The 25,486-nt window shown below is 33.2% G+C and overlaps 1 protein-coding gene across 1 annotated transcript; it reads right to left on the bottom strand.

Annotated features, from left to right (window-relative positions):
- Positions 1 to 694: 694 nt before the first annotated feature.
- LOC111701008 (uncharacterized) lies at positions 695 to 24,361 on the bottom strand. Its single transcript, XM_023472115.1, has 6 exons — positions 24,338 to 24,361; positions 11,053 to 11,112; positions 10,061 to 10,195; positions 7,278 to 7,820; positions 5,348 to 5,483; positions 695 to 3,068 (listed from the first exon to the last, which is right to left on the bottom strand). Exons 1-6 carry the CDS (start codon positions 24,359 to 24,361, stop codon positions 3,055 to 3,057), a joined length of 912 nt encoding a protein of 303 aa, XP_023327883.1. The 3' UTR covers positions 695 to 3,054.
- Between the last annotated feature and the right edge of the window lie 1,125 nt (positions 24,362 to 25,486).

The following is a 25,486-nucleotide window of genomic DNA, read 5'->3' as shown; positions in this document are numbered from 1 at the left end:
ACTTTTGAATCTTGAGCCTGCGACTTCAGCGCCAAGATGCAGGTTTTAACTAAAACGAGTAATTTAGATTATATTCTCAGCTCAACAACTGTTCTAGCAGGCTCGTTATTTCTCTCTGGCTATCAGAGCTCGGAAAAGGAATTGAGTTTTTGCCACAAACTAAAATCTTCTGATCCCAATATCTTTGCAACCTGATGGTGCAAACCTTTGATATTTCAAACTTAGATTAATTTATCTATAAGTAATAATAGTTTGAAATATCCAAGGTCTACGACATTGGGTTACAAAGATATAGAGATTAGAAAATCAGAGTTTGTGGCAAAAACTCAACTCCTTTGTATTGTGTATAATCGAGATCAATGCTTGGTCCCGATGATTTGGTAATCTACAGAATAATTTAATCTTTATTCGATATCCGGCAAGGAAATCATACCCAGTCAGGGGTGGTTGAAGGGAGCTTTAAGTTCCCAGCTCTGGTCCTCTCATACTTTTCTGAATTGTTAAAGATATTACATAAGAGACGAAGAAAAAGCTTTAATATTTGTCATATTCTATAAGATTTTTGATCAATGCAACAGGGTTACTAACAGGATGAGATCTTCAACCTTGTTCGTACGGACAATTCCGCACAGTCGTCTCTTAAATCTCACTCTTTGTGGTTATCCCAGTATTACAACTCTGAAAAATGTTCCCGTCACATTGCTTAAATTTTATTAAAAGTAACTCTGTAAATATATTTGACAAGATCTTAATGTTTCTGCAGAACTGTATTCACTGTGCAATGTGTACATAAGCATTGAATATAATTCACGGGGGCGATCAAATCACAGAGAAGACTAGGTCCCAGCTCCTCTATCAGTCAAAAGACTTTGTCCCAGTAAACTGGTTCTCAGGTCGAGAAGCCAGGAGGGAGATAAACAAAATCTTAGCATATTGGGACATATTTGACTTTAAATAAGTACATGTGCTAAAACTGGGATACGACTCTTAAATCACGAGAATTATTTTTGCATTTATCGACAGGCAAGCATGCAAAAAAAAAACTTATTTTTTTCATGAGTAATATCTGTTTTTGAATATTTTAAATAAATTGACCGTGAATTTTACAACAAAGTTTGATAAGGAAGCAAAATTATATCTTATATTATATGATTACTCATGAACATTCGTATTTTTGTCACGCAAACTCATGATTGTTTCTAAATACGCAAAAAAATGGAGCACCAATTGATATTTTTTGTTTTGTTCATGTTCGATGTCAACTATATGTTCAAGTGATTTTCAAGCCAAAACAGTTACAAATTAAAATTTACATTTGACACTGATTTTTGTTCGAATAGTCTAACACAATAACACAAAACAATATTGCAGGATAAAAAAAATATATACTATACATACAAAACATAGTAGTCTAACTCCAATTGTGATTTTTACATAAATATTATATATATTATGCGAACACTGGTTTTGTCTACTAATGTTAGCAGGATAACATTTTCTTAAAATTTTAGTTCAAATCTTCAAAAGATTTGTTAATGGTTTAATATATACTTGTTGCATTTTCAAGGCACAGCAGGAAAATTAAATTAAATGGAAATAAATCCGCAAAATATTTGAGTACTGTGTACACTTAATAATATAGACTGGAACATTTTGTTAACCACACAGTTGCTGTACAGTATACAATATTCATGATGAACACTACTGTTCACTATCTAGATTTGGTAAAGGTGTACACTACTATGCAGGTAGAATGGATGGTGTACAACACTTATACAGGTTTGGTAGATAGTGAACAATTCTTAACAGACCTTGTGCATGTTGTACACTACAGTACATGACTGAACTGTACCAATGTACAGTTCCGGTAAATGGTGTACGCTAAGATGAAACTATGGTGTCTACTATTTTTCTAAGGATGGCGTACAGTACTGTTCAGTTCTAGAAGAATATGTACTCTACATGTACATATTGCAGAGATGGTATGTACGATGTATTGCATACTGTCACAATCTGTACAAAGTGTACACTGTACAAGTAAACAGAAACTCTGTTCCTTATTAATGTTTACGTAGTTTAATAAGGCGCTACGACATTTGCTCTATGGTCATTTGCTCTAGTTACATTTGCTCTCTTAACCATTTTCTCTATAGCTCATAGATCACGACGTTTGATCTATATGTCATCTGCTCTATACGTCATTTGATCTATGACTAAACACAGCATTTGCCCTATGAACAATCTTAATGACTGTCTTGGTCCATTTGCTCTGTCTATATTACAATATATTACTTTTTCTTCTGTTACAAATTCGATGTTTTTAGCATAGTTTTCAGCAGGTTAGTCATTCTTCTTATATTGATCACCTTGGGAATTCAAATTGCAAAATTTTAGAATTCGCGAATTTTCTAAAAAAAATTCCCGCAAATAAATAACTTTATGTTTTTGTGTGAAAACAGCGTTTTATATATACTCCATCATTCAACAGTTAACTAATCTTCGAACCATGTTTTTTCCACTGTGATTTTTAAAGTCAAGTCATGTTCAGTAATTCCTAAATAGTCTATTCTGTGATTTTTACAAAGTGGAACGACCCTTTTGTGCCTTAATTTCATTTAATTAATTATATAAGAGTTCAACCACCGCACTTTATGTAGTATATCGTGTCAAACTTCCTTTTTAAATAAAAAATACTTACGAAGAAGACTGCTTTTGGACGACGGAAATACAGTGCAAGAGTTCCTATACAGTTCATTTTATGGTGTCTTTTTAGGCTATAGAGCATACGACGTGTTTAGTCATAGAGCAAATGACATATAGAGCAAATGGTATTTAGAGCAAATGACGTGATAGAGCAAATGGCCATACAGCATATGGAAATAGAGCAAATGTCGTAGCGCCGTTTAATAACAAGCGTAAATTCGGCTGGAGCAGCAAGGAAAGGCTGGAGAACCTCTGGGGATTTTCTGCTATTTCTTTAAATTCAAAGGGCAATTCTTTAATAACCTAAAGGTTCATGCAGAGGTTTCCTCTTGATCTGGAGTCCATTCCTTACTACTGTCCTTCATCTAAAAAAAAGTATTTTTTTATTTTGTTTAAAAATGTAAAAGTTATAATTACATAGAATACTTAAAAATAAACTTGATCGCAAGAATTGATTGAAGAAATCAGATTAAAATAAATTGTACCTAATAAAAAACTTAAATAACCATTAGACACACAGGTTATATCTACATTGATCCCTTCAAAACTAAATTCAACAATTAAGTGAAATTTCATAAGATCTCATAATCATTATTTTAATTTTAGTTTTTTTATAAGAGCGACTGAACCGAAAAGATCCTTACATAAAAATTGCGGCCGAATAAATCTGAATTGTCGAAAATTTTGAAAATTTACAAAAAAAACAAAAAATCCACAAAAATGTCTTTGCGTTATTCTTGATCATAATCGAGGAGAAAATGCGCCTAGGTAAGGGGGAGCATGAAAGGTATTATATTTCTCTCCGGAAAATTAAAACAGTGTATAGACATAAATTAGTATTGTCGTAGGAAGATGATTTTTAGCATGCGAACTTAAAGTTTTGAATACTACATGCATTTTTCGGTTTTGAACGGAAATGAGCAAAAGAACGCGCGCGCACGCTTTTTGTGAAAAAATACGACTATTTTTTTTATGGTAAATCAATCTTAACTTCATTTATTGCAATTGAACATTTTTCCTGACACTCTTGAAACAAATATGCGGTCAAAAAAATGACCTCCAAAGCCTTACATGTCCGCGCGCGAAATAAAAGAAATATCTTTGAATATTTAATTGTTAAATTAAATTATAGCAAAATTGCATGCTGTATGTCGATTTATAGGTAATTAGGCACGAGATATTCATTTCTGAGTTCAAATTGAATATTGGAGCATCCTGACCGGCGCGCTAGTAGTCGGTAGTTACATTATGGGTCATCTTCCCACATTTTTTACATCATTTTTAAATAACTCAATATTCGAACAATATTCATTTTGTTCAGATCATTGGTTTAAGTTAAAAAAAATGAACTCCTACAATACTCAATACAGCTGATAACAGACTTTACTTCTTGAAGACTTGGTGATTGTAAGAGTGAAGAAAAGGCAATGATTTAATTTTTTTTAATAACAAAAAAAACCCATAAAATGTGGTTTATAAGATTATTTAAAAAATGAAACCTTTGTCTACTAGAATGTTCTGGCTCCTTCATACTAAATTTAATTTCAGAAAAAATTTCCTCAGGCCCAATTACCTAGAAATCGACATAAAACATGTAGAATCTGTGCTAAGATGACCGATAATGTAATGGTTGGCAACTAGCGCGCTGGTCAGAATGCTCCAATGTCTATCTTTATTTCGGAAATTGATTTCTTGTCCCAATTTTGCTATAACTTGATGTATCTCATGCTACTTTATTCTAACTTAGGCCAAACTTAGCGAATAGTTATTCAAAGATTTTTTCTTTTATTGCGCACGCGCGGACATTTAAGGCGTTGGAGGTGGCGTTTATTTGTTTCAAGAGTGTCAGAATAAATGTTCAAGTGCAATTAATGAAGTTAAGATTGATTTACTGTAAAAAAAAGTCGTATTTTTTTCGCGCGCCATTTTGCTCAGATCCGTTCAAAACCAAAAAATGCATGTAATATGCATAATTTTAAGTTGGCATGCAGAAAATCAGCTTCCTACCACAACGCTAAGTTATGTTTATACACTATTTAAATTTCTCCAAAATATGCATCGTAATTCGTGAATTTGTTAAAACACTGCAGTGCAACCAGAAAAGGCATCACAAAGGAATTGAGTCTTCGCCACAAACTTTGATTTTCTAATCCCTATATCTTTACACCACCAGGTTGCAAAGATAAAGGGATTAGAAAATTTGAGATTATAGCAAAGACTCAATTCCTTTCTTACAATTGAAATATCGAAGTCAAATTGTGAAAGTAGAGGAGAACGAAGAAATATTTGTTGCATCTAAATCAAACATGAAAAAACTAAAAATTATCTATGAGAAAAAGATTGTTTTAATTGCAACAATTTAATAAATAAGTGCTATTTGTGTTATGAACAAAAGGGATGGTCAAGCTTTAATGAAATAAAGTGCTTTTCCCAGCTAATCTTTGAAAACAGACCATTCCTCTTAAAGATTGGGGATACATACGGTTTTATTCATTCGGATTCACAAAAAAACATATTTTTTAAATGAATAGAATTTGTATACTGTATATATCCCTAAGTTAGATTGGAAAGCATGAAATGAAAGAAGGCTATCGTTCGCAAAGAATATTTAACCTATTCTAGTTCTAGTAAAGAAAGGGCGCACCCTTACGCCGGTCAAACGTTGAGTACTTCGCCCGCCGTTCACGCAGCAGGTCACAAGACTTTTCACGCCGAAGTCTCGGATTTTCTTGTTTCGGCGGTTCCTGATTACACCGTCGTCTAGCTAACTTCTCATTATCCTGCACCCAGGACAGATTAAATTAGATTAGATAAAATGGAAAAATTAGATTAGAAAAAATGTTGTTCATTAAATATTAGGAAGAATGGAAAGATTAGTCATTGTCAGATAGTGTACGTTTTGTGTCGTGTGTACTTAAGGTATATACAGTGAAAACCGTAATACTATGGAATGGGAAGACGACTATTAAAACGGAAAAAAGCCAATTTTGCATTGTACATTGTACATAGACACATTTCACTTTTAAGCTACTAGTAACATTATTTGCTTTAATGTCGCCTTTCTTTTTCCCAGTTTTCTTGGTTTTTACTGTATGCGACAAAATGAATGACACCAATTGGGATAATAAAAGATAGTTTATTTTACTGTGGTCTTTTAAATTCATAGCTTTCTTGCCCAAAGGAATAGATTACTGTCCTCAAAGTCAAATTTTCTAATAATTTATCTTTGTAACCTGATGTCGCTTAGTCCTTTGATATTTTAAGCGTTACATGCTTACGTAGCTGGAGCCAAAATTTAAAATATCAAAGGTTTCGAGTTGAAAAATAAATAGGGATTACAAAATTAGAGTTTGTGACGAGTAATCAGTTTTTTTAAAGAATCGTTGGAAAACCCTTAAAGGCCTCTTTATCTTCCCTCCGTATCCTGTAATTCCTTTTTAGTTGCAATGGTCAGCGAACTAAGAAATAAAATGGCTGGGTGATTTTCTTTAGATTTTACAAATAAAGATTGAACAATCATGCATAATCCATCCTCTCTCTTCTTTCCTGCTCAGTCATGCAATCCAACTCAACCCAAGCAAACAACCAGCCTAACCAGCTCAACCCAACCACAAACCCAACAAAACTCAGCCTAACTAGCTCAACCCAACATAACCCATCTCAACCCAACATAACTAGCCCAATCCAACCTTATAGACAGCTCAAACCAACTCGAATCAACCCAACCCAACCTGCTCTATTCAAACCAAAACAAACAAACCTAATTTAACCAACTCAACCAACCCAACCCAGCCTAGCCCGACGAAACCCAACCTAACCCAGTCTAGCCCAACCAAACCCAACCCCACCCTGTCTAGCCCAACCAAACCCAACCAAACCTAGCCCAACCCAAATCAACCCAGCCTAGCCCAACCCAACCTTACCGAAGTGAAAAAACAACATAAATTAACAAGAATCTAACATAATAAACCAATAACATATAATTAAACCAATAACATATAATTATACCAATAACAAATAATTAAACCAATAACATATAATTAAACCAATAACATATAATTAAACCAATAACATATAATTAAACCAATAACATATAATTAAACCAATAACATTCTAAATTAGAATTCTCCTATTTAAATAACTAGAGTAGTAGACCTAGAGACCCCACCCTTTAATTTCATTAATGGGTTCAATCTGTTCTACACTCACCACACTATCTAAATATATCAAACTAATGTTGGTGCTCAGGGGACTTTTTCAACAATTTGAAACCTCAACAATAAAATACATGGTGTCTCTTAAGACCCCCTCCCTAAACCCTAAACCGACTTAAAAAACAGACGCCCCCCCTCCCTCTCCCTCTCCTTAACCATAATCATGCTGGTGATATATTTTGATCTTGGGTCTTATCGCTGAAAAAAGACTTTGAAGTCCCTGAGCTTCAGGTTTTACTTTATTATCTAAATGGAGTAAGTTAAGATGAGTTGTGTTGTGTCCATATCAGTATTAATACGTGTCTTTTGTTCATGTTAGAACCAAGATTTTTAAAGACATTAAATCTACAACATACTGACCTCATTTAAAATCCAGGGTTTGCTTTCATAAGCTTGAATATGGATTTGTCCTGGTCCCGGCTCCGATATATCAGATACTCGTTCCTCCGTCGGAGTAAGATCTGAATCCTGGTCTGGGAGAGGAGAGGATGGATCTTCTCCGTTCTGATATTCGTCTTCATGGCTCAGCTCCTCCTCCGTTCCTTGACAGTCCTGAGTATCCAACTCAACCGAGTTGAAACTCTGGGGTCTTGGATCCGATTCAAGATCCATCGGATCCGATTCTACCGAGATAAAACTGACGGGACGGGATCGAGGAACAGGAGACGGAAAGGATCGAAGACTGTCGGAACGGAGGAATCCCTTCACCTGATCCTGGTACCTGGAGAGCTCACGCTTCAGAAGATCTCGCTCCTGCTCCCTCTCCTGGAGGAGGGTGAGGAGCTCGGTGAGGTTCTGGTTCATGGTGGTGGTGATCTGAACCAGTTGATTACCAGAGTATCCAGGATGTAGTGGAGTATCACGGGATGGAGAGGAACGGGCAACTAGATCCTGTTCAGTTACCTAGACAAACAAAACCGTTAGACGAATGAACTTTTTCCAAATTGTCAATTGGTCACTTGAAAAGTATCATGAACCAAAAATCATTTCATAACCATTGGACCAGTAAAACCTAAAATTTGTAAAAATAGATATATTAATTTGTAAACATCGATTTATTAATTTGTAAAAATAGAAATCTTAATTTGTAAAAATAGATATATTAATTTGTAATAATAGATTTTTTTATTTGTAAAAGTAGACATATTAATTTGTAGAAATAGATATTAATTTGTAAAAATAAAAATATTAATTTGTAAAAATAGATATATCAATTTTTAAGAAGATTTCTATAAAAAGGAAAGACTGAAAAGATATAGGGATGAAGGATGAAGAATAAAAGGATATAGGAAAAAGGGAAGAATGAAAAGAAAAAGGATGAAAGGATAAAGCGATTAAGAATGAAAAAAATAAAGGGATAAAGGGATGAAGAATAAAAAGATAAATAATAAAGGATGAAAGGATAAACGAAATGAAGGGATGAAGAATGAAAGGATAAAGGATGAAAGGATGAAAGGATAAGCGAAATGAATGGATAAAGCATGAAAAGATAAAGGGATAAAGGATGAAAGAATAATAGGGTTAAGAATGAAAAAGATGAAAAATGAAAAAAAGGATGAAGAATGAAAGGATAAAGGGATAAAGGATGAAAGGGGTGAATGATAAAAAGAACAAAAAGAGGGTGGATAAATTTTAAACAAAACAAATAATTCCCACGTATAAACCCAACCTTGAAAACGTGATAAATTCTCGAATCCTCAATCATATCTCTTGAAACCCCTCATCAACATCCCTTTCCAACCATATTATTATACGCCCTGACCAGATATATTTATATTTATTTATCTACTGTTAAAATAATCTAAAATGATAGTACAGTGATCCCCGTATAACTGTGGAATAGAAAATTGACGAATTAAAGTAATCTTGAAAGAAATTTTGAGTCTTTGCCACAAACTCAAATTATCTAATCCATATATCTTTGCAACCTGATGGCATGTAAACCTTTTATATTTTTAACCTATAACTATAATTATCAAAGGTCTACGGCATTGGATTGCAAAGATATAGAGATTAGAACATCAGAGTTTGTGGCAACGAATAAATTACTTCATTTGACGAAAAAAGCAAATAAATTTACTACAGAGTGATCACTAAAGATGTGGAACAGGGGACGATTTTTTTAAAGTAAATTGTTTTATATATATAGTAAATTACTTTAAAAAGTCATCTAGTAATTATTACCTAGATTAAAGAGTAATAAATATTCTAGGAAAATAGCATTCCAATTGCTTAAAATGTACAAGGAGGGTTACCCACAGGATGCGACTTACAGAAGAAACTCTTTAAATATGACGATTCAAAGGTTAAGTCTTTGCTATAAATATAGTTTATAAATATCTGCAAGTTTTTAGTTGCAGAGAATCATAAATATTTTTATGGAAACAGACGGTTTAAATTCCGTACAATCGTCTCAAAGGTCTCATCCTTTGTGGGTAACCCTGTATGTCATTTTCCACCCATCAAAAATCAGACATTTTTAATTGGGACACACAAAAGATTAAAATGATGATATCTTTCAAACATTTCAGATAATCATAATATTTCATTCTTGATGCTGATATTTATTTTGATAGTTAAAGCATAATTAAGATATTTCGCATAATTAAATAGATGAGGTGGGTGTGAAGGCCGAGGGAATATTATAATTAGATAAATAGATTGATAGATAGATAGGTAGACAGTTAGATATATCATACATAAATAGATATATTAATTAATATTAATAGATAGATACTTGATAGATAAAAAGAAAGATTGATCGCAAATAGAAACCTAGGTAAACTAAATAAACCGAAAAGTAGAAATATAAATATATCAAGAAACACTTAACGCTCTGAGTGGAATAATAAGTACAACTATGTGAATTTATTATGGATGTACGCTTTTGGGTATAATACATTTTTAACCATTTTCTCCACTTATACGCAACATATAAAAGAAATAATTAGTAGCGATCGATATCGAATTCAATTCGATAACAGCCATACCCCTTCTAATTTTTTTGCGAACACTACCTTTAAGATTTTGCCAAAATGGTCAAAAAAATAACTTTGGTTGGTCGATAATAAAATGGTTCCTTTATTAACCCCCTACCCCCTAATTATTGCATCCTTAGTGGCGCCTAAGGTACCCAAACTCACCTTAAGGGACGCGCTGACGACCTGAGTAAGAGAGCGTGCCTGCGCGAGTGCCGTGAGTAGTACTTCACGTACATCTCTCTTATGATCAGCAGAACCAGCAATATCAGAGATTATCTCAAAATCCTCCTCGGGGACCTGGATAGATAGATATATAGATACTAGGCTTTTAGGGCGCTTCGCTCCCATCTTCAATTTAAATTGTGAACATGTTCTTTTTGTTTACATTTTAAAACAATTAGAAGAAAAAAAATTTGCGGATTTAAAAAAAAAAATTCGCGGATTTTCAAGAATTTAAATTTTTTTACAAAATTAAAAACCTTTAGAACACATTTTTTTTATTTTTATCATTCATAAACCTTCCCTGTGGTCACGTGATGTCCCACAAAAAATTTGGGCCCGCTCGGTTCAGCCGTTTTGACGTTTATTGGATTCAAACAAACAAACAAACAGACAGGCAATCCAAATTTATATATAGATATATTTATATTTCAGTTTTTAACTTCACATTTTTTATTAAAAAATAATTATACTATTTTTTTAAAATATAAAAATTGAAGTTAAAAACTGAAATATAAATCTCCGCTGGTATATACGGTGTCGAGAACTCTGCAGTCCTACACTTCTACAAAACTGATATATATTTATAGATGGACAGATAAACTCAAGCTGAATATTGCTTACAGCATTAAACAATGTGTTTAATAAAATGTGTTAAAAAAATTCTATCTATTCAGTGTTTCCTATAAGTTGACACGGCTGAAGCGAATGAGCCTTTAAAAAATGTCTTAGTTTTTTTTGGTCAGAAACTATTTGGAAAATCAATCTTTCGATTCAGAGTTTTATAAGCATGAAGAAGTTTTAACTTGTTTTGATATAATTATCTGTTTCTAGATAAACGCAAATGACAAACGCAAATCCATTTGTAGATAATGAAAACACAAAAACATATTTTCTAAACCTGTTTAAAGTTGACATTTTTAAAATGTCTATACCTGGAGTATCTCAGCAATAAGTTTCTGCTTCTCTCCCAGAATACGGTTCAATTCCTCGTCCTTGAAAAAATCACAATTTTCCCACAAATATTTCAAATGTTTCAGAGTGATAAGGTAATAGCAATATATATAAAATGTCTGATTGAGAACCGTAAAGAATCTGCAATCTGCATAATTATATTTGTTTTACTGTCCTGTCCTGTCCTGTTCTAATTCTGTTCTGTTTTGTTCTGTTCTGTTCTGTTCTGTTCTGTTCTGTTCTGTTCTGTTCTGTTCTGTTCTGTTCTGTTCTGTTCTNCTGTCCTGTCCTGTCCTGTCCTGTCCTGTCCTGTCCTGTCCTGTCCTGTCCTGTCCTGTCCTGTCCTGTCCTGTCCTGTCCTGTCCTGTCCTGTCCTGTCCTGTCCTGTCCTGTCCTGTCCTGTCCTGTCCTGTCCTGTCCTGTCCTGTCCTGTCCTGTCCTGTCCTGTCCTGTCCTGTCCTGTCCTGTCCTGTCCTGTCCTGTCCTGTCCTGTTCTGTTCTGTTCTGTTCTGTTCTGTTCTGTTCTGTTCTGTTCCGTACATTTCTATCAATATCTATCTATCTATCTATCTGTCAATGTATATAGAAGCCGTCTATCTGTCGCCAGCTACTGATTCATCCAGGTTTATAGTTTGAAAATATCTGGGGAAATATTTAATTTAGGGGAATAGTTTAGGCCAGGGGGATTATTAAAGATAGGGAGGGGTAAAACATCTTCAAAATCAGGGGTTCAGTTAAAAAACTTCTAAACTAAAGTCTATTCACCAACAAATGTAATCTTTCTTGTGAATAGAAATGAGTAGGCTCAAAAATATGTTAAGGGAAGAAAAACGCCTGGAAACTTCCCTCCGTTTAATTTACATTCTGTAATATTTACCCTTGCAGGGAATAGGAAGGAAAAGATATTGGACAGGTGTAAAGATGAACAGGAGGAGGAGGAGGGGGGGGGGTCCAAATATTGTATACTAGGACGGACCCAGAAGCTTAGTGCCCTATACATGGATTTTATTTAAAAACTATTCCAGGGTTAGGTTAAGTCAAATTCTGGACTGAGCTCCCCCCCCACCTCCCGTATATTCTTGTGAACTCGGCCTCCCTCTCACAAAGAATGAGACGATCTGATATTATATAAATATGATAATTCCCAGGTTAAATCATGTCGTCTGCCTGATATATATTTGTTTAATACTCAAGGTATCAGGGAACTATAAATTCTAGGAAACAGACAGTTTACAGTTCGTACAGTCGTTGTTCAATGATAAATGTAATATTAGGTTTTGATAAATAAAAGTTACGCTGAAAAGTTTTGAAAGATTTTTCAATTTTAATGAGGTAATTTCTGTTTAAATTACCCTCCCCCCATCTCCCCATCATGTCAGTCGAAAGTTATTTCATCATATTTTTCCCTTTTGTAAGGGCATTAAAAAAGTAGCCTAACCCTGGCAACATGCATGGGTGGCGGCCGCTTTTCAAAAATATCACTTGTCTAATGGTCATAAGGTGACTTGAGTTTCAATGTGATCACCAGGTGTGGGCCTGTGATTGTTTTGCAGAGAACGATCATCATGTTTTCCTTGGAACTCAGGAAGGTTTTTTTGTCAGAGTTACTGTTGAAATCAAAATCAAAATAGAAGATTCTGTAAAACAAAGTTAAAATGTTAAATATGAGAGGGAAACTTTAAGTTATAAGCTGAAGGGTTTTGTTCTGAGATGTTGAAGGGGTCTATATGCCAAACAATCCAGAGTTTATTTCAAGGATGTACAGAGGGTGGAAGGCTTGAGCTGCCAAAAATTCCAAAAGAAATTCTGAGAAGAAGCATTTTACGAAGTGTCTTCATTATAAACAGTAACTACATTAATGACCAATGGATTACTTAAAAATGGATTATTTAGCTGTAGATGATCTGACTAGATTTCAAGCCAAACCCTGATCAAGGCAACACCCACAATACTTTACTTGGTTTACAGGGTGTCCTACAATTAATCAAGTTTTTTTATTAAACTTAGGATTATAAAGAAATTAATTTTTTAAATGAACATTTTCAAGAAACCCAGTTTTTTTAATTTTAAAGTTTATCACCACAAACTGGTGCTGCGTGCAACGTCTTTAAAGCTTGAAATCGTAATGTGATATTTAACAGAACAAAAATGCCCGATTCACAACTGTACGCTTAAAAGCCTTGCAATGATCAAGTATAGATTATATATCACTGTTAATAATGTTGAAAACTGATTATTTTCAATTGTGGTTTCGCTATAACAAAGGTGCAATTTGCGCAATTCTACTGCAGAAAAAGCTGGGCTCTCAGCAAAACATACAAGAATTATCAGAATTAAGTTTCAGTGATTAGGGCATTGCCATCTTTGCACGGGGGTCACTTTAGATTGCGCTCACATTACCAAGCAAGCATTCTTTAGTAAAATTATCTGCATTTTATGATGCAATAGCGTACTTGCACGTTATGTCAAATTAGGAAAAGCTCTTCGGGTCAGTTTTTAACAGAATAAATGTATAAATAGTCAATGTAATTAGTGAATATATCCTAAGGGTGTCCAATATAAATAGAGACTTTAGAAAAATCATTCTCACCCATCAGTTTTAAATTTACGCTGGGTGATTGAATTTTGACACAATTTCATAAGAAACACTAGCTCCAAAATTTTAATTGGCACGGTAGTTTTTAACCCCAGGGAAGGTTTATATATGAATGAATTTTCAAATATTTGCTTCTAACAACATTCGATTTTGAATAATTTAGAAAATCCACCAAATTTTTTATAAATTTTTGTTTTTTGTTTTACGATGTATTCAACGAGAAAATGTTAGCAAATGTAATAGCAGATGGCAGATCATCGCGGATTTTTCATATTGGTGAATTTGCTATTTTATAAGCTGTTTAAAAAGTCTCAATTCATAATGGACAACCTTTAGGGTATAAATTAAGTCAGGTGAAAGCTGAAAGGTGATAAAGGAAGCCTTTTATTTGATGGAGTTTGTTAATCCCAGAAATGATTGGGAAATTGAAATGAAACCTAGATAAAACCCATAATTTGATAAACATCATGAATGGGGTTGTACATGGTCTAGGGGTGGGGGTAAAAAAAATTCGGCCACTCACGCAAAAAGTTAAATTTACCCCCCCCCTTTACGCCCCTATGCCCCTCTTTAATATTATAATGTCACCACTGACTAAGGTTAAGTAACGAGGTGCCCCCCCCCCCTTGAATAATGAAACTTCGCCCCTGACTTAGGTTAAGAAATGTTGTAAAATCAAGATTTTCTTTCCTAAAGGTTAGGCAGTGCTTCAGGCATTTCGGCTTTAACTGAAGAATTATGTAAGCATCCTTTCGCGCCAGTGTCCTCATAAACCGTAATTTATATCTAATCAAATCAAATAATATATTTTCTTCAGTAAACATTATAACAAATTAAATAATATATAAAAAATTAAAATTTGATTAAAGTTGGGCCAACTTTCAGACATTGGATTTAAACATTTTATAGCTATTTGTAAAGCCTTTAACAAAAGCAAGAAGATTGCACAATTTTTGCAAAGAAATTTTGCACAGATTTTTGCACAGACGCCTTTAAAGGAAATTTGCCAATTTTCAGTTTTTCTTAAATACACATTTAGGTTTTAAAAAATTTGTAAATGTTTTTGCACATTTAATTCCCTGGGTCAAGGGCTTTTCAAAAATGTATAATATGTTGCAATTTGCGCATTTTTTGCACATTCTTTGCTTAATAATAAGATGTCGCAATAAATTTTTGGATTTGTGCAAATTTGCCATTTTTTTTGCAGATTAATGAAGTATAGCCAAAGGGCTTTCCAAAAACGTATCATATGTTATAGATTTGTATCACAATGAGAAAATAGAGGGGGGGGNAAGGGCTTTCCAAAAACGTATCAAATGTTATAGATTTGTATCACAATGAGAAAACCCCCCCCCCAGGGCAGCGAGTCGGTAAACTAGACGTCAAGCTAAAAAGGGTTAACAGGATCAACTGTAGCAAACCAAATAATCTATATAATAAAGCTTTTTGCTTATATATATATTTATATACACGTTAGCTCTTTGGATAGACTATACATCCCAAAGAATGTATAGACACAGAATTTCTTCTGGATACATTTACGTTATACGGCTCCATCTTTCAGTCCAAGCGTGTCTCAGTCTATAGTCTTTGAACTACAGAGTGTCGCACGAAACATGACAGTTGGTGAATAGTTTAAAATGTCTTCTTCCATATTTTTTAAAAGGACAGACCGACTATGTAAGGTAGTTAAACTAAGTATGCACTGCAGTGTTGTGGACAAATTATTTAGGATTCTTTGAGACATATAAAACGTTTCTACGATGCATAATTACTGAGTTTGAGCGCAAAGTCGACGTTCAAAATCATGAATTTGGGTGGGTATGTTTTCTAAATCGTTTTTTTTAATTATTAAATAACGACGACGAAAATTATAGTAAAAATTCTATAGTAAAATAATTAGATGGTTAGGAACATATTTCTCAAAAGAAATTTGTCGATAAATCAAAGTTAGAATTAATTATTACTTTTTCATCATTATTAATATTGAATTTCTTATAGTTTATGAATTTGTTCCCACATTTCTTCAAATTCGTCTTTTTTATAAAAATTCCAGAAAATCTGCAGAAAATCTTTGTGATTAAAGAGTGATTATAGAAACTAATAATTTAATAAGATTACTTATTTTCGATGATAAGAGTTCATTTTTATTTTCTCAATCTGTTCTTAAACAACTAATTAGTTTACTGTAGAATTTTGCTCACATTTTCTGTTGTCGTTATTTAAAAAAAAAAAAATTCTGAAAACGATTTTGAACGTCGACTTAGCGCTTAAACTCAGAATTTACAGATCTTACAATCTGCCTTCAGTGTAAATATATACTTTCAATCTGCCTTCAGTGTAAATATATATTTGATATCATAATTTATAATACAATATTTATCAATCCAATGAAATATAGATATTTTTTTAGAAACGTTTCTATCTATATTTTTCACCCCTTGAAGCTTACACCACAGTATTAAGAGGGATTGCCTGATTTTGTGCCCCCCCTTGGCAACATTGTGCCCCCCCCCCTGTTAAGAAAATTACATAAATAATTTATTGACGCTTGTAATATAAGTGTGTATATGATCGAATAGTTTACATAGTTAAAAAAGGTATCAATATTTTTTTTTCAAAAAAGGGGTTTTTATTGGTGGGGGGGGCACAATGACGCGCGCAAAATGTGCCCCCCTACACAAATGCTCTCGTACGCCCCTGCCAAACGGATGGTTCAATCGTGCTAAAATTTTGTGAGGAAACCCAAGGGTACCGGGGGTATAAAAATAAAGACAAAAAATATTTTAAAAATCTATTTTATTAAATCTATTTTTTAATATGGTCAACATTCAGCAGAAACTGAATAAATTATACGATATTCAATCACAGAGAGTTAAAAAGAAATCGTCTGGAAGGGGCTTAATTTAACATTTAAGGGGGGGGGGGTCAGGATATCATAGTTTTAACTTCTGTAGACCCAATGGGAGGAGGGTTGGGGATACTGTAGTCCCCTTAGCACCCCCACCCCTATATTCGCCCCTGGTGGAATCTGATGAATCTGATCCGATTGTGCCCATAATTTGGATACAGATTAAAATATATTGAAGTTGCTGTTGCGTTACTTTAAAGAAAATGCACTAATAATTTTAGTTTTCAAGTGTTGTTTTGAAGGTCACCAGTTTTAATAGTTCTCAAATTTTTGCCGATTTTTCTGACTAAATTGGTGCATTTTCTTCTAGGTAAAATTTGTCAACTTCAGTCGGGAGTTTTGGGCCTTATCTCTTCAGCATTTTTAAAATTTATTTTAAACAACAATAAGCAAACAAAACAAGCAAACGGACAAACCAAATTTGAGTATAAGCTTGAATTAGAATTTTATATTTACAACTTTAACAAGTTTTAAAATTAATTCAAATAATTTCTCTGTTTTTTCTTTATATATTCGTAGCTTATACTGGTAAATTAATTATTCATGAGTTCATAAGTTAATTAAACCATACAAAGATTTTCATGTTATTTTCTAAGAATCCAAAAATCACCATCAAGTTAGACTTTTCCACGCAATCATAAAAAAATCTGTAGACAAGAATAAATCATACCCCATATGTTCAAAAAGTAGGAACACGCCCTGCAGTCCTAGGGAGAAGTAGAATGTTATTGTTGATATTTACGAACTCGAGACCTATAGATAATATGTCATATGCTTATAAATTATCAAGGAGAATTGAATAGAAGGAGGGCCGCGAAATTAAATGTGATAAAAACGGATTTTTTTCTACGTTTAAAAAAAACTGTGATTTTTATCACATTTTAATTTTTTTGCCTGAATTCCAAACAAAACAAAAATTTGAACTTCTGCCGTTTGAACTATTGATCATCGATCACTTGAACTATTGATCGTTTAAACTTTTTTCATTTTAGCTACTGATAATGACGTCATTTCCTTTAGTTCAAACAACACATTATTTAATCATTTGAACAATTAATTAAATGCAGTTTAAAATGTTTATATTTATGAAAAGATATAGGTCAAACAATAATCACAAACTAGTTTACATGATCAAAAAATTATTTCATATTATGGACATAAAATTGATTAAAATAGTTCAAATGACCAAAAAAATAGTTTAATTGAAGCATTTAATAATATAGTTAAAATAAGTAAAAAAGTAGTTCAAATGAGCAAAACAATTAAGTTCAAGTTTTAACCAAAAATAGCTTTCAAAAAAGAGAATTTTTTAATTTTTTAATTTTTCTTTTTAGTTTGGGGCAAATTTGAGAGGGTAAAATCCTTAATCTATTTTTCAGGTGCAAACATTATTTTTTTGGGGCAATTTTTCAGTTGGGGGAAATTTGGTGTAAATAATCTTTAATCTTTATTTTGTGGTCCAATTTTTTTTAAATGAGAGGGCATTTTTTTATACTGATCGTTATCTTTTTGTTGGGGGTAAAATCAATTCTTAATTTGGAGCATGTAAAAAAATAGGGGCCTATTTTTAGATAGGGCTGTAAATTTTAAAGTTAGGTGCAATTATATAACATTTGGGGTTAAAAGTTAAATTTAGGTGAAAATTAAAAATATTTGGTGGAATTCTAAAAATACTAAGGGTTACAAATGTTGAAAAAGGGTTACAAATTTAAGCTGATGGTTGGTAATTCAAAGAAGAAATGTGAGTGCAATTTTAAAAATCCAATATATAGGGAAATTTTTGAAAGCTAAAGGGGGCAAAAATTAAAAAGAATCTGAGCTGAAATATAGAAATTTGAAAAATTCTGAAGAGTGTGGCCTTCCCCACCTTAATTGCAGGATAAGGGGGCGCTAGTCCCATTGCCCCCCTCCTATAATTGCGCACCTGGAAAAAGCCCTTATAAATTTTCAGGGGGGCGTCGTCCCCCCTATCCTCTTAAGCTTGCACTGACGTTATAAGTTATATATTTTTTTCCTGTTAAATGAGCCTTGGGAAATTTGGGCGTGATTAATTCGATCTTTGAGAACATAATTATTAAAAACCACGAAACCTCGATAATTGCCGAAAAGATGCCTACTCGTTTGGACCAATGAAAAGGCAGGAAAATACTTGAAATCTGACAACCAATGATAAACGAGTATTTCCCCTACTCGGACCGAACAACAGGCCGTCCAACTACACTCTCGGCCATATTGAAAGATCTGTCAAGGCTAGTTTTCTTCTCGTAGCAGAAATATTTACAATTATTACACTGTCCTTCCATCAGCATTGTTTAAATACATCCACATTGATTTACTTTATCTATTCAACATAATTCCTATTTAATTTTAGAGTTCTGTAAAAGAATGGTGGAGAGAAATTAATTCAGACAAGTGAGATATAAATATTAGTGATTTGAGTTGTGAATATGGGTATAGGGCTAGTAAAGAGTGAACTTATTACATCCCTAGTGAGTTTGAGAGAACAAGAAAGTGATAAAAGTGACAATCTAATCCAAGAGAGATGATTCACCAGCATTAGCAAAAGGAAATTCATCTCAATATTGATTTTTTATGAAAACCTTATTTAACTCTTAGTAACGTCAATTCTAATAAAGTTCAGACATATAATTGGGTAATTTCCTAGAGGATACATTTCGATATCTAGTCTTAAGGGAAGAGCATCAAATTGGTACAGAGGGGGAGAGAGATTCAAGTCTTGGGTAGGGGCATTACAGTGGTACAGGGGGGGAATCCATGTCTTGCACAGGGCAAGCACAGTAAAACAGCGGGGAGGGGGGAAGTGGAACGGTAGTGAGATTCAAATCTTAAGTAGGGGCATCACAGGAGAGAAGTTGTGGGGGATATTCACAGTGTTACAACGGGAAGGAGGGGATATTACTTTACTTGGAGGGTAGGGGCATTACAGGGGTACAACAGGGGGAGGGGAGATTAGAGTCTTGGGTAGAAGCATCACAGTGGTACAGAGGGGAGAGAGATTCATGTCTTGGATAGGGGCATCAAAGTGGTGCAGAGGGGGGAGAGATTCATCTCTTTGGTAGGGCCGCGTCATATTGGTGCAGGGGGGCGAGAGATATTCATTTCTTGGGTAGGGGCATTTTAGTGGTACAGAGGGGTTCGAACTAAATTTGCGTTGTTTAATATTGTTTATGTCCTAATAAACTGTGACCTTGTTTTATATAAGCTTTAAGACTAATATTTATTTAATCTCTGACGACAGAGAAGGTTTCATTTTAAGATTCTTAGGGAGTTTATTTTTTATCTTATTAAGTTATTGCTGTTTTTCATAACATATTTTTTTTTAATCCCCCCCCTCTCGTATAAACTAATTGGATTTTTGTAAACTTACACACGCCATAATAAAGTACATGTATCCCTCATCATAATTCTATGATTCAATAAAACAAAACTTTTAAACATTTCTAACTTATAATCAAATTTTTCACTTTCCCAGAACTCAAATCTTTCAATTCATTCGTTATGATAAGAAAAGCAAATGATATTTCGAAGATAAGTGTCCACGTTCTTAAAAGAATTAAAATTCCAGGTAAAAAAAAATCAATACAACCACATCTGTACATTTCGAATTTCCCATTCATAAAACTCTCAAGTTGTGGGTTTTTAGATCAATCAATACCCCCCCCCCCCTCATTAAACCCCGCACTGCGCCTCTTTATTAAAGATTGAGATGACCGGTTGGTTTAGGAGATGTCCGGTTTGACCCACAGCATGAGAACCCCGACCTTACAACCGGTCCCTGAATCCCTGCCCGCCGATCACGTGTCTGCTGTCAAAAAACCAACAACAAAGGTAGGAATTAACCTCAGTCATTAAAGGGACTGTCTGCGTAATTTAAGGGACCCCCCGTCCAAAGATGGCCCGATTAACACAGAACCAATTGATGAAGTATATCATTTTTAAAACTGATAATTTTCTGTCAGCCAGAAGAAAGATTTGCGCACTTGCAGGAGAACATGAAGGAATTATCAGAATTAAATACGTTAAAACCTAGAAAAACAACAATTAACGTCAAATATACGTTTTAAGGGTACCGTTGTGAATCTGACATTGTCATCTTCACATGGAGGGTCATTTGAAATTACGCTTACAATCCCTTTAAATATTGTTTATTGAAATAAACAGATGCTTTAAAATAGGTTTCCAAGAAAAACAAAACTAGGAAATACCAGGAAATATAAGGAATAAGAAAAAACATTCTTATTTATATTTCTTGGCTTCAAAGTACAAACATCTTTAAAAAAAACCAGATTACTTACTCACTTGAACTTTATTTTCTAAACCATTTGTTTCAAGAAAAATGTGTAATTTTTCAATTTACAGATTTGTCTTCAAAAATATGTAAATCAATATTTAAATTTTGTAATTGAAAAACTTTCTTCTCTCTCATCAGACTTATGTCTGTAAAATTTAAAATCGTATTGCAGTGGATTGGATTTACGCTAAATGTCAATCTTAACTTTTTAATTTTTTAATATTCTATTTTTATAAAAATAAATACAGATTCATAAAAAAATCCGTCTTATAAGATCAACATCTGTCAGGATTGATTGTAAAAGAGCTGCCAAAAAATCAACAAATGATATATTTTAAATGACGTGTAATTTAATAAATGCCGGTTATTGACTTGAACCTTAATGTCAAGTGACCCTCCAAGCAAAGATAGCAATGTACCCTTATAACCTTAATCTGAACAAAAATGTAAAATTGTTTTTCTGACGCGAAAAAAGATCAATTCTGATGATTTTTCCATTTTTTCTTATAACCTACAAATGCGCAAGTCACTGTTTTACTACTGTATCCGTCAAAAAAGCTTTGATTAAGTATGAATCCATGTTTTAGCTTTTGAAAACTGGTTATTTTTATTTGCGTTTTCTATACACAAGTAACTGGCGCATTTCAGAAAGGAGAAATTAACAGAATAAAACACTTTTTCAAGCTTTAAAAAGTCTCAAGGGTACCGTTGTAAATCTGACATGCTTTTTATTTTTTTAAAGGATGGCCACTTAACATTTTAACGACAATCCCTTAAATTACAAAAATCTTAAAATTAATGTGCATGATTTGTCTCAAGAATGAGTTACGTTGTACATTTAAATGTTATATGACTCAAACTGCATTTATTATAATTAGAATATGTGGTAAACAAAATATTTAAATATTAATATACAGCTAGGTATTTCAGTTATTTAAATTTTAACATATATGTTTTTTGTTATTTTTACCATGATGACTATTTTGAGAGGTTTAATGAAATTTAATCCACATTTTTAACGTTGATCTAAAAGTACACTTGACTTGAAGGATATAGAGCCAGGTATCCCAACAAGACGACTGAAACATGAATCCAATTTGGTTCCATCCAGCGACCATTGTTACACAAATTGTCAGTTCCCATATTCGCCGCTTGTACGTAAGATGGCGCTGCATGCCCGAGTTGTTTATTTTTTCTCTTATTGACAGACCCCTATACTTGAGCTCATGGGAGTTAGCCCCGATGACGGTCTGGGCTCTCCAAGATGGGGGGTTTTTTCATATCCTCCCTTATCTTATCTTACTTGACGATACGTACTTGAGAAGTAAATAAACTCTGGAGAAGCCAGACATCCCTGTATTGTACTGCAATCTCAACAATACGAAGAATGATTTAGGTTTCACTTAAAATGTACAGCAGTCCGCGTACAAGGTGGTGTAAAAAGTAGAAAGCCAATTCCAGTTTTTTTTACTTTAACCATATCTGTTACACAAGTGTTGTGTCAAAATAAGTTTAGTTTGAATATTGTACAATGTTTATAAATGATGTTTTATGTTTCAATATTATCCTCGAAGTTGGGGGAGTGGGGGGGGGGGGGGTAGGGGGCCCATGAAAAATAAAACTCCCATATGTGCAACACATTTTTTAGGAAGCATTAAGGCAAAACTAGCTCAAATGAGAAATTTTTGCATTTTTAAATAATTTTCCTAACTGGGCCAGCCATTTTACTGTCTTCTCGCCATTTTATTCCCTGTTGGAGCTGAACCAAGTGTAAGAAAGACGCTATTTTTCATCTTTTTCTAAATTTTTGACAGTCATAAAACGAAAAGATTCTAAAAAATTCTGTCAAATATCGTCAAATATCGTCAAAACCAAGATAAAAGATTTCCAAAAGCTGTAAAAAATTGACAGCGATAACCCGATTTAGCAGAGCATGGTTAAAAAGCCAAAACAATGGTGGTAGAAACCGTAAAAGGCCCATTAGGGAAAATTATTTTTAAATGCTAAAATTTCGTATTTGGGGAGGGTATTTTCTGTAAAAATAGATATCTTATTTCAAACTTAAAAAAAATAACACTCAACAACTGAAAATTAACCTCACTTGCTTTCTCTGAAGGCGCTGTCTAAAAATTCTGGATTTTATTCTTTATGGGAAATAATAAAATTCAGAAAGAAATTTTCGCGAACACTCCCTTTGAAATGTTAAAATGGTTAAAATTTGCACAAACTTTTTGTCAAAGGACTTTTTCTCTAATCATGAAATGTTTAAATTTTTCTTTATCTAACCATGATCAACTGGATCCTTAATAATGGGCTCCTTGGATCCGGAGCAAGGTTCAAGGGGGGAAAATATCAACACAAAAATTCTAAAATAAACAGTTCGTCCTTAAAACACAAATCTTGTAAGTTTTGACAAACGATAAAATTCCCGTCATCTTTTTCAAGTCAGATCAATGTTTAGCATAAGAGTAAGCACACAAAAATGTTTATAAATCGGTATCATTCTTCAAAATATAATACCCCTCCCCAACCAGTTTGTTTAAAATATTACCCTTGTCGATTCTAAATTTGCCACCGTTATTATATTCACAATTGATAACTGCCTATTGTCTTACGGCTGTGTGATTGTTTGCTGCCTGAGGCATGGAAATCATGCACTCGGCAGGAAGTTAGAAACAAACTGTAATTTAAAAATTGAATATCTGGGTCGGATCGGGGTGGAAAAATTGATGTCGTTAGGATAAAGGAGACATTAAAGCGAATCTAAGAAAGTTTTTATTTAAAGTAAATTAGTTGAAGTTTTAAGTCAGAAAAATTTAAGAATGTTAGATTTTTTATTATTCTTAAAATTCTTAAAACACGGTTTGGGTAATTCAGATTTATCATTCGCTGTAAATTCTAAGATTGTAAGGAAATGTAAAGAAAAATGAAAGATAAAAATTAAAAATTCAATGTCTGGGTCAAGAAAGTTTAGATAAAAAAAAACAGATTAGAAAGATTTAAATAATTTTAGATTTTTTTCAATCTTTAAAATTCCTGAAACACTGTTTTTGCAATAACGATTAATAATGTCAGATGTAGTAATTATGAAAGAATGCCAGATTTAAGGGAGTTACAACGGTTCCCGTAAAACCTTAATCTGATATAAAATGTGTTTATTTCTGCGAGTTTCTCTGTTGCTTCTTACAAGCACAAGCAATAAATGCGCGTGTCAATTTTTTAGAGAACCCGCAAATGAAAATGAGCAGTTAAAAGAAACAAAAACATTGATATCTAATTCATACTTGATTAGAGAAAATTGTGTATTGCCATCTAGTGTATGGAGGCTACTATTAACATTTGATAAAGAAAATAAACAATTATCACTGGAAGGGCTTGAAGATTTAGTTTAAAGGGATCCTTCTTCTGTAAAGTGGCAAGTCAGGTTCACAACGGTACCCTCCATACCTTTGCCTGATCAGCATCAAACATCTCAGTTCTCGGACTGTCAATTGATCATCTTTAATCGAGTTTTCTCTTTTAAAGTGACTTGTTGCAAGAGAAAATGAAGAAAATTGCTAGAATTCAACAATGTTCAAGATAAGAAAACTTGACATGTAATTTTACAAATGTAGGATCACTTCTAAAATATGTCTACAGTCCCTTTAGAGATGAAAATATATAATAACGCATTTAAAACAGATAGAAGTAAGATTAGTAGCGATCAAAAGCGCTTTTTATCGCATTAAAACTATACCCCCTTTCATTTTTCGCGAACACTCCCTTTAACTCTAAAAGTTAGGCTAACAATAGAGCTTAACTTCTTGTTATATATAACTTAATAATATTCTTTTACATTTACAAGTTTTTATATTTGTACTGTTATCATGTAATGTAAACATGTTCACCGCAGTCTTATGTTATTATACCCCCCTGTATCTAGGACAGTATAATACCCCTGTATATTAAGGCAGGTAGCTTGTATGGTAGTAGTACTGCTTGAATTGCCTGTCTGTCCTAAGCGCTTGTGAAAGTTTTAAGGTGTGGCGTCAAATCACTCAGTAAACTAAACCATAGTGTAATACACTCAACACAGTAAATAATAGAACTTATTGAAATCATCTCAGATAATATTTATAAACATCCGGACTCCGTAATTAACAGTTAGAATATCTACCACTTGTCAAAAACATAGTATACGCATTTTATATATATATATAGATATATGTATTGTATAGTTTATACGCAAAAGTAGAATGTCAGGAATAAAGGAATATATTGATTCGTTGTTTCTGTACCAAAGTTAAAAGTTGAAAAAATAATTATTTTTAGACTCAGTAAATTGAACTATAAATCTGTTTCATTCTATGTTTGCTAGAAGGCTGATAAGATTTATATTTTTAATATTTGTTCTTGTGACTAAAACGAAGCTTGAGTCAAAATCCATGAAAATAGATTTCAAAGTTACAATTTCAATTTTTAATAAATGTTATGAAATTAAGAGAGAGTAGAAGAATTTTCGGAATAATATTATTCATGAACATTTCTAATAAGCCTCTGCACTCTGCAGTACACTAATATATTTATTACAATATTATCTAGTTAGATGGAGGGGGA

This window comes from Eurytemora carolleeae, unplaced genomic scaffold (assembly GCF_000591075.1).
Source record: "Eurytemora carolleeae unplaced genomic scaffold, Eaff_2.0 scaffold345, whole genome shotgun sequence".
Classification (NCBI taxonomy): Eukaryota; Metazoa; Arthropoda; class Copepoda; order Calanoida; family Temoridae; genus Eurytemora; species Eurytemora carolleeae.
Note: the sequence above shows the minus strand (reverse complement) of the source record. Positions and strands in the feature narration are given on the sequence as shown.